Here is a 10,677-nt window from a genome sequence, read left to right as displayed (position 1 = left end):
AATGGACCTTGAACATCCAATGTAATACTATAAGAAAATGACTGACGGTACTGGGAAACTATGGGGGGGAGGGGGATGGGATTAACAGTAGTAAATATATGTCGGGGGATGGGAAAACACCTCTTATCAACAGGGTGCCTGAATGAAACGTAATTGTACACCTAACCCTTAACTGTACCCCACAAAACCATAATAAAAAATACTGATTAATAAAAAAAAAATGTGTTATTAGGAGAGTTCTTTTGTTAACATACTACAATAAAGTTATAATTAGTTTATAGCCCTTAGGCATGAGTCAAGTCATCGCTCACAATACTGACACATGCTTCTAGACTTTCCTCTCATTTTAGATTGCTTCAGGAATTCAGGATTTTTCTGCTAAACTTATTTAAATATAATTACAGGGTAAATATTTTTCTTAACTTATTTCAAAATAATTACTTAGTACTATGTTTAAATAGAATTATACTTAAAATACTAAACTAAATTTAATAATATCATTTGACATATATATAAAATGCATTTACCTGATTTGACATAAGTGTGGAAACACAATTATAAAATGCATCCAATTTTTCAGGCTTAATACCTTCTAATGCCTCCTTCTTGGTAAAGAGGTTTATAACCTTTGGATACCATGTATTCATTATCTTCTCTTCTGCTTTTCTAGCTTGTATCGACAGATCAGTTTTCAGTAATTCACAATCAATTGGGCCTTTAGCTCTATTTATGAGAAAAAGAAAAAATGATTTGAAGCAAATGATAAATATTGGTCTTGTTCACACTAGTTGAAACAAATATGATAAAAAGTTTTAAATCTAAAATCTAAAGAAAAGTTTTCAAGATTTAGGAATCAGCCTAAAAAATTATTAACAAATTAATTATTAATCAAAAATATAGACTCAAGCAAGGAGACATTCCAATTTTAAATTTTAACTAATAAATGCAGAATTTTACCTAATTCCTGTTAAGTCCAGCAAAACTGTATCAGCAAATGTTTTATAGCCAAGGTCCAGTAATATTTTCATAGTTGGATGAACAATGTGCAAGTTGGATAATATTTGATTTCTTGCCTGCACATAGCTAGAATGCCAAGGATTAGAATAATCTAGGACTCTGGAAAAGCAAAACACCATATCAAACATGATTAAAACAATACACTCTAAATTATAGGCAATAATGTTTATGATATGCAATAAGTATTAAAGTGACAAAACTAGGAGTTGAGAAGAGGGATCTACGGTTAGCAATGGGAGCCTTGGGATATATACAATTAATAAAACACACCAAAATCTCTAAAGTGCATTATCCTCAGAGAGAACAGAAATAATCTGTGAGTAAGGCAGACTGATGTGCCAGGCCCTGCTAACTTCCACTGTACTCTGGCTCAGTTACCTCAGGTAGAGATGAAAGAACACAGTCTTTAGGACTAGGGAAAATGGTTGGAGAAATCTATCTGGCATACACCAAAGCATACTCAAGGCCAAGTTGAGCTACGCATTTATAAAGGTCCCCTAGTTATGTATGCAGAACTGAATAAGCATAGGATAGAGGATAACTCTCAGGAAAAAAACAAATGAAAAAAACAACTAACACTTGTTTTAGATGTGTTCAAAATACCTTTGAGCTTCACAATTGTAGACTTGAATGCAAGATCAGTTTATTTTCAATCTGTATCAAAAACTAGACGAAGTACTATTTTATCAATAATTTACTCACACAGGAGATTCAGGTAAAGGACCACCTTCATCTTCAAGCCATTTAACTGGTGGTTTCACAAGAACACTCTGCACTAAAATACATAAATATATGAATAATTCTTGAAAATCTTTGCAAGACCTATTCATACCAAAGTTTCTGCATACTGTGCATTCAAATGAGAATAAGAAAAAACTCTTTTATTTGAAAGAAAATCAAGCTCTTGGTACTATTTTGGGTTCAGATACAGAAATGCTTTACTAAGTTCTCAGTTTTTTGTTTTGTTTTGTTTTTGTTTTTGCAGTCTATCTACTCAAAAGTCACTGGCATGGCCATTTAAGAAAAATTAACCATGGTGTTTACCAGGGTTTGGAGGATGTTGGTCAAAGGATACAAAATTTCAGTTATATAGAAGGAAAAATTTCAATAAGCTTATTGTACAACATGGTGACTAGTTAATAACAATGTAGCCAGGCACAGTGGCTCATGCCTGTAATCCCAGAACTTTGGGAGGCAGAGACTAGAGAATTGTCTGAGCCTAGAGGTTCAAGACCAGCCTGAACAACTTGGCGAGATACTGTCTCTACAATAAATCACACAAACACACAAAAAAGTAGCCAGGCATTGTAGTGAGCGCGCCTGTGGTTACAGCTACTTGGAAGGCTGAGGTGGAAGGATTGCCTGGGCCCAGCAGGTTGAGGCTGCAGTGGCCATGAGCATGCCACTGCACTCCAGCCTGGCCGACAGAGTGAGATTACAACTCAAAAAAAAAAAAAAAGTATTGTATTTTTGAAAATTGCTGAGTAGATGTTAAGTGTTCTCACTATGGAAAAATAAGTGAGTGAGGTAATGTATATGTTGATTTGCTCAATTTAGCCATTCCACAATATATACATATTTGAAAACAACATATTGTACATGATAAACATATACAATTTTTTGTCAATTTAAAAAAAGAAAACAAATTTATTCAGGAGGATTGCTTGAATCTAGGAGTTCAAAATTAGCCTGGGCAACATAGTGAGACCACGTCTCTATTTAAAATTTAAAAATTGCAAAGATTAAGCCCTTAATAAAGCTTTAACATACATTAATATTTGCTGACAAATTTTAGCATAGCTAAAATTGTAAAGATAATTTTATTAAAAATCAAAGAGCTATAAACAAATAATAAACAAGAATTCTGACTACATTATGGACCCTAAATAAAAACTTTATATAAAAATAATATATATATAATAAATATATAAGGCCAGGCACAATGGTTCACGCCTGTAATTCCACCACTTTGGGAGGCTGAGGTGGAAATATTGCTTCAGCCTAGGAGTTTGAGACCAGCCTAGGCAACAAAACAAGACCTTTTCTCTTAAAAAAACAGCAATTAGCCAAGCATAGTGGCATGCACCTGTAGTCCCTGCTACTTGGGAAGTTGAGGCGGAAGAATAGCCCTCTGAGTCCAAGAGGTTAAGGCTGTGTGGTAAGTCATGAATGTGCCACTGTACTTCAGCCTGAGTGAGAGTTAGACCCTGACTGAAAAGAAGGGAGGGAGGAGTGAAAGGGACAGGAAGGAGAAGGGGGAGGGGGAAAGGGAGAGGTAGGTGTGGTGGCTCACGCCTGTAATTCCAGCACTTTGGGAGGCATAGGCGAGAGGATTGCCTGAGCCCAGAGGTTCGAAACCAGCCAGGGAAACATGATGAGACCTCATCTCTACAATCAATCAAAAAATTAGCCAGGTGTGGTGGCGCATGCCTGTGGCTACAGCTACTTGGAAGGCTGAGACAGAAGGATTGCTTGAGTCCAGCAGGTCAAGGTTGTGTGGCTATAAGCTTACCACTGCACTCCAGCATAAATTACAGAGTGAGACCCCAACTCAAAAAATAAACGGGCTGGGAGTGGTGACTCATGCCTATAATCCCAGCACTTTGGGAGGCTGAGGTGAGAGGATTGTCTGAGCCCACAAGGTTCAAGACCCGCCTGGACAACTTGGTGAGACTTCATCTCTACAATAAAACAAAAAAAGCGAGCCAGGTGTGGTGATGCATGCCTGTAGTTCCAGCCTTGAAAGGCTAAGGCAGAAGGATCGCCTGAGCCCAGCAGGTCGAAGCTGCAGTAGCCGTGAGCATCCCTGCACTCCAGTCTGGATGACAGAGTGAGACTCCAACTCAAAAAACAAATAAATTATTAAATATACAATGTTCATTATTTGTTTTGCTTATTTCTACTTTTGATTCAATGGGGGGGGGGGTCGCAGGTTAAATGCTACCTACCCAAATATCTCTTCATGCTGTTTTCAAAGTCACTTGACACCTCATTTATGAGACTTTCAAGAAGGTCTTCTCTTTCTTTTCCTTCCTTTAAAGACTTGGGTATCAGCATTAACATATGATCCAGCCATTCCTGTTGAATAGGTACTATAGGACTACTTTCTACACATTGCTTCATAAAAATATAGTGGAACTAAGAACACAATAAGAAAAAATTATTTGTTCGGCATGGTTGTAGCATTTCAGTGTAACTCCTGAGCTTTCTTCCCAAAGCAACATTTTGGAATAAAAAAATTCTGGGGTGGGTCATGGTGCTCACACCTGTAATCTTAGCACTTTGGGAGGCCAAGGCAGAAGGATTGCTTGAGCCCAGGACTTTGACACCAGCCTAGGCAACATAGAGAGACATCATCGCTGCAAAAAAAAAAAAAAAGTAGCCAGGGGGGGGGTATGTGCCTACAAGTCCCAGTTACTTGGGAAGCTAAAGCAGAAGAATCACCTGAACCCAAGAAGTCGAGGCTGCAGCGAGCTGTACACTCCAACCTGGGCAACAGTGAGAGATCTCAACTCAATCAATCAATCAATCCATACATTCATAAATAAATTGGTCCTTAACCATATAAAAAGATGCTTAATCTCATTCATAATTACAGAAAGCAAATTTAAACTACCTTGAGATATCATTTCTCACCTAACAGATTGACAAAAAATTGAAAACTATGACCTCCATATTCTATTAGTTAGACTACGGGGAAGCAAATACAATCATAAATTGCTAGTAGAAACATAAATTATTTTTCTGTGCCTAGGTATCAGAAAAAACACTTTTAAGAGAAATGCAAATTAGCACAACCCTATTGAAGAGAAATTTTGTAAATGTCTAGCAATACTATATAGTGTAGTTCTACTTTTAGAAATTGAAAATATACCTTCAAAAAAATGCAAATACACATATACAAGGTTATTCATTGAAACACAATATTGAAAACATTTGAGATTGGATAAATAAATTATAATGTATCCACACACTGGTGTTCTCTTCAGGAATAAAGAAAAATAATGAAGATTTCTATGAATTAATATGAAGTGATTTCTAGGATATATAGTTAAGTTAAAGATAAAATGCAAGAGTATCTATAATATGATGCATTTTGTGTAAGAAAAAAGGAGTCGGGCTCGATGACTCAGCCTGTAATCCCGCGCTTTGGGAGGCTGAGGTGAGTGGATTGCCTGAGCCCATGGGTTTGAGATCTGCCTGGGCAATTTGGCGAGACCTCATCTCTACAATAAATCAAAAATTAGCCGGGTGTGATAGCGCGCGCCTGTAGTTCCAGCTACTTGGAAGGCTGAGGCAGAAGGATCGCTGGAGCCCAGCAGGTCGAGGCTGCAGTGGCCGGGAGCAGCGGCCACTGCACTCCAGTCTGGGCGACAGAGTGAGACTCCAACTCAAAAAAAAAAAAAGAAAAAGAAACAAGAAGGAAATAAAATATACCTGTTCATTTCTGAAAAATTAAATACAGGAAGGATAAAGTAGAAATTAATGAGATTGGTTATATAAAAGGAATAGGTTGGCCAATAAAAAGTGGGCAAAGGATATGAACAGACATTTCTCAAAGGAAGACATATAAGCAGCCAACAAACACAAGAAAAAATGCTCAGCCTCACTAATCATCAGAGAAATGCAAATCAAAACTATAATGAGATACCACCTAACACTGGTAAGGGTGACTATCATTAAAAAGTCAAAAAAAAAAACCAACCCCTCCCCCCAAAAAAACAGGAGCTGGTGTGGCTACAGAGTAAAGGGAACACTTCTGCACTTTTAGTGGAAATGCAAGTTTGTTCAACCTTTGTGGAAAGTAGTGTAATGATTTCTCAAAGAACTAAAAATTGAGCTTCCATATGATCCAGCAATTCCTCTTCTGGGAATATACTCAGAGGATCATAAATAGCTCTACCAAAAAGACACCTGCACACATATGTTTATTGCAGCACTATTCATGATAGCAAAAATATGGAACCTACCCAAATGCCCATCGAAAGTGGACTGGGTAAAGCAAATGTGATATAAATACATGATGGAATGTTATGCAGTCATAAAGAATAATAAAATCGCCGGGCTCGGTGGCTCTGCCTGTAATCCTGCACCTTTGGGAGGCTGAGGTGAGTGGATTGCCTGAGCCCGCAGGTTCGAGACCCACCTGAGCAGGCGAGACCTCATCTCTACAATAAAATCAAAAAAATTAGCCGGGTGTGGTAGCGTGCACCTGTAGTTCCAGCTACTTGGAAGGCTGAGGCAGAAGGATCGCCGGAGTCCAGCAGGTCGAGGCAGCGGTGGCTAGGAGCAGCCACTGCACTCCAGTCTGGGTGACAGAGTGAGACTCCAACTCAAATAATAATAATAATAATAATAATAATAATAATAAAATCATGGCCTTTGCAACAACATGGATGCACCTAGAGATCATCATACTAAGTGAACTATCACAGAAACAAATAACAGAATACTGCATGTTCTTACTCATAAGCAGGCTCTGATCACTGGTCATATGAGCACAAGGGTGGATCAACAGATACTGTATACTGCTAGAGAAGGGAGGCAGGCATGTAACAACTCACTGGGTACCTGGTCCACTATCAGGGGAAGAAAGGCCCCCTGGAAGCCCAGCCTTCACCTGAATGCAACTCACTTATTTGTAGTAAATCCTCACTTGAATACAACTCTACAATTTTCTTTTCTTTTCTTTTTTAGAAAGCAGAATTTATTGAGAGGACAGAAAAGCTCCCACAGTGGGAGGGGACCCAAGGAGGTTGCCCAACTCTACAATATAAAAAAAAAAAAAAAGGAAAGGATTGGAATGGGTACAAAGTATGGAGGCATGGGAACAGGGTAGAAGGGATGTGAGACACTTCTCTGAGTATACCTTTAGGTATAGTCCTGACATTCAAACCTTCTGTTATTGTTTCACATGCTTTATAAGTAAAGAAAATGGGTTTTCCTGACTTTGGCCCCCTCCCCTACCACGGGGAGGTGAATCTCCTCTCTCTTCTCTCTCTCTGTAACTTACTTTCTAAGTAACCTATATTTTCCCATCTAAAAAAAAAAAAGAAAATCAACAAGGATGGGGAGAAGAAAGATACTTAAATGAAAGCAAACAGAAACAAATACACCTAACTGGATCTCAAATTAATAACCTAGTCACACTGAGAAGGGGGGTAGCTAACCAAAGTAACTTTTGAAAACTGTATTTGAATCATATATCCTCAGGCTAAGTATTAAAAAAACTATATTCAAATACTGAACTACAATGAGTATGTTTGTTTTTCACAGTAATGTTAGTTTGCAACTTTGAAACTATTTATATATATTCTAGGATTTAACAAAATAAGTAAACATTGTGGATAATGTGAGGCCAGATTCCTCACTGTCAGAGAAGGGAGCTACAAATACAGGAAGGGGAAGACTAAAATGAATCCTGCAATGTTGAATTGGAATAGGAGGCATCAGTATGAATCCATGACTTTTCAGAGATAGTGAAAAAAATTATTTCCTCAACTTTTCTGCTCAGAAAGCCAAGAAGCAATGACACTCAGTATCAAGGATATGATATGATATTCAGTGACATGAAAATAACATTCATCTCATGGTTTCTAAACACCATTCTCCACTAAAAGGAGACAGACATCCTTGGAGAAATGATTCCAGGGCTAAAACAAGAAAAGTACAGGATGATCCTGGAACATCTTATTATGCCAGAAAGGGAATACTCAAAGGATAATGGGATATGCAAAACACAGACGTATGAGTCAATGTGAAGGGCTCTTACTGGCGAAATCTAGTACAACCGAACATCAAAATTAATAATAATAAAGCCAGACATGGTGGTTCATGCCTGTAATCCCAGCTACTCAGGAGGCTGAGACAAAGGATCACTTGAGACCAGGAATTCAAGGCTGCAGTGAGCTATGATAATGCCACTGCACTCCAGCCTGGGTAACAAAGCAAGACTCTGTCTCTGAAAAAAATTTTAAATAAAAATAAATTAATAATGATTACACATTATAATCCAGTGGCTAAAATCAGAATGCAAAGTTCATACTAATATGAATTAATTAATTAATTAGGAAAAGGGTAAAGTTCTTCCTTACTATAAAATTCCAACTAAAAAATGTAGAATGGTGGGAAAATTACTATTTGGCAACAACCATAGTAATTATTGCTTCAGGCAGATTTTTTTTTTTTTTGAGTCAGAGTCGCACTCTTGCCCAGGCTGGAGTACAGTGGCACGCTAAAGGCTCAGGTGATTCTTCCACCTCAGCCTTCCAAGTAGCTAACTACAGGCATATGCTACCATGTCCAGTTAATTATTTTATTCATTGTAGAGACGAGGTCTCACCAAGTTTCCCAGGCTGGTCTCAAACCCGTGGGCTAAGGCAATTCTCTCACCTTGGCCTCCCAAAGCGCTGGGATTATAGGCATGAACCACCGTGCCCAGCCAGGCAAACATTTTAACATTATGGAAACAGATAAAGCATATAGGAAAATTATTTATACTCCTTTCGCAATTTTTCTGTAAGTCTAAAAGTATTCTCAAAAAATTAGTAAAATAAATAGACATTTTATCTTACTTTTTTTTTTTTTTACTCTGTTGCCCCGGTTGGAGTGCAGTGGTGCAAATCACAGTTCACTGTAACCTTGATCTCCAGCGTTCAAGTGATCCTTCCACCTCAGCCTCCCAAGTAGCTAGGACTACAGGCACATACCACTATGCCCAGATAATTTTTTATATATAGAGAGGGGTTTCACTATGTTGCCCAGGCTAATCTTGAACTCCTGGCCTCAAACAATCCTCCCTGCTCTGCCTCCCAAAGTGCTGGGATTACTTGCGTGAGCCACTATACCTGGCCTTTTGTCTCTTTCTTTTAATTTTTTTTTCAATTAATTACTCACTCCAAAATTCTTCCAGAGGGTAAATTTCAATGTCTACTCCATTAATGACTTTAGGGTTTTTTTTGGGTTTTTTTTTTTGAGATGGAGTCTCACTCTGTCGCCCAGCCTCGACCTGCTGGGCTCCGGCAATCCTTCCGCCTCAGCCTTCCAAGTAGCCGGAATTACAGGCATGCGCTACCACGCCCGGCTGATTTTTTTATTTGTTGTAGAGATGAGGTCTTGCTGCCCAGGTGGGTCTTGAACCCGCAGGCTCAGGCAATCCACTCACCTCAGGCTCCCAAAGGCGCGGGATTACAGGCTGAGCCACCGAGCCTGGCTATGATGGTTTAGTTTTAAAAGTTTTGTGATAGTCTCCAATACCTCACTATATCAGTGGATTGACCTCTATCTAGTAATGAACCTGGTCCTATACCCTCGCATTCTCTCCCACCAATTATGCTGTAAAATCAAGCCAAAGCCTTAAGAGTCATCCTTGGTTCCTCTTTTCCTCACCCTCCATATCCAAGTTATCAACTAGTCTGTCATGTCTACATTCAAGATATATCTCAAGTCTAACAATTTCTCTCTAGTTCTATTGCTATCACTCTAGTCTAAACTACAATTCTCTTTCATCTAGATTTTCTTCTACAACTAACTGGATCTTCCTTCTTTGTATCCTAGCCTTAGCCACAGTTCATTTTTCAAAGTATCTAAGTGGGTTTTTTTCACATTGTCAAGGTGACTTTTTACCACTAAAAGTAAATTAACATGGGTACAGTGGCTCACTCTTGTAATCCCAGCACACTGGGGGACCAAGACAGCTTGAGCCCAGGAGTTTGAGACCAGCCTAGGCAAGATAGCGAGATTTCATCTCTACAAAAAAAAACAAAATTAATTGTGCATGGTATTCTCAGCTACTCAAGAGCCTGAGGTGGAAGCATCTAGCCAAGCTGGCCTGTCAGTTCCTGGAACATACCAAATTGTTTTCTCCCTCAGGTAACTTAAACTTAGCTGGTCGCCTGGTTGAGAAGTTCTCAAGTCCAGGTCTTTTCATGGCTGGCTCCTTTCTGCCATCCAGATCTCCATAAATGTCACCAACTCAGAGATGCCTTCTTTGACCACCTACCTAATACAGCCCCACTCCCTCACCAGTTACTCTCTGTCATATTACCCTGTATTTCCTTCGTAGTACTTATCACAATTTTGCTTATTTGTTAAACAACATTAAAAATAAGCAATATTTTGTTTACTTGATTATTATATGTTGATTACATGTTACTTGATTATTACATTACATATTTTATTTACCTGATGACTACATGTTGCAAAAAATAAACAATACTTTGATTATTTGGCATCTAGCACAGGACCGAGTATATATTAGACATTTATTAAGTATTTTATAAATTACAAAGATATTTTCTGAATCCCCCAGACCTATAGCAATTCTATAAAGCAAGTCAGAGTCAAGCTCTGAAATATTATCTAAGAAACTAGACTTGAATAAAATTATCATATAATAGCCGGGCTCGGTGGCTCAGCCTGTAATCCCACGCCTTTGGGAGGCTGAGGTGAGTGGATTGCCTGAGCTTGCGGGTTCAAGACCCGCCTGGGCAACAAGACCTCATCTCTACAATAAATCAAAAAATCAGCCGGGTGTGGTAGTGCATGCCTGTAATTCCGGCTACTTGGAAGGCTGAGGTGGAATCACTGGAGCCCAGAAGGTCGAGGCTGCAGTGGCTGGGAGCAGCGGCCACTGCACTCCAGTCTGGGCGACAGAGTGAG

General features: G+C 38.8%; 1 protein-coding gene across 1 annotated transcript in view; it reads right to left on the bottom strand.

Annotated features, from left to right (window-relative positions):
• Positions 1 to 497: 497 nt before the first annotated feature.
• The window catches only part of LOC103272579 (dynein heavy chain 12, axonemal-like), a 24,351-nt gene continuing 14,171 nt past the window's right edge, over positions 498 to 10,677 (bottom strand). The window contains exons 4-7 of the mRNA XM_008070065.1: positions 3,966 to 4,155; positions 1,720 to 1,792; positions 958 to 1,116; positions 498 to 723 (exon numbers count right to left, since the gene is read on the bottom strand). Of these exons, the coding sequence (XP_008068256.1) occupies positions 498 to 723; positions 958 to 1,116; positions 1,720 to 1,792; positions 3,966 to 4,155 (648 nt within the window). The remainder of the gene's footprint in view (positions 724 to 957; positions 1,117 to 1,719; positions 1,793 to 3,965; positions 4,156 to 10,677) is intronic.

The sequence above is a fragment of the Carlito syrichta genome, unplaced genomic scaffold, assembly GCF_000164805.1.
Source record: "Carlito syrichta isolate Samal-C Ts95f unplaced genomic scaffold, Tarsius_syrichta-2.0.1 Scaffold111536, whole genome shotgun sequence".
Lineage (NCBI taxonomy): Eukaryota > Metazoa > Chordata > Mammalia > Primates > Tarsiidae > Carlito > Carlito syrichta.
Note: the sequence above shows the minus strand (reverse complement) of the source record. Positions and strands in the feature narration are given on the sequence as shown.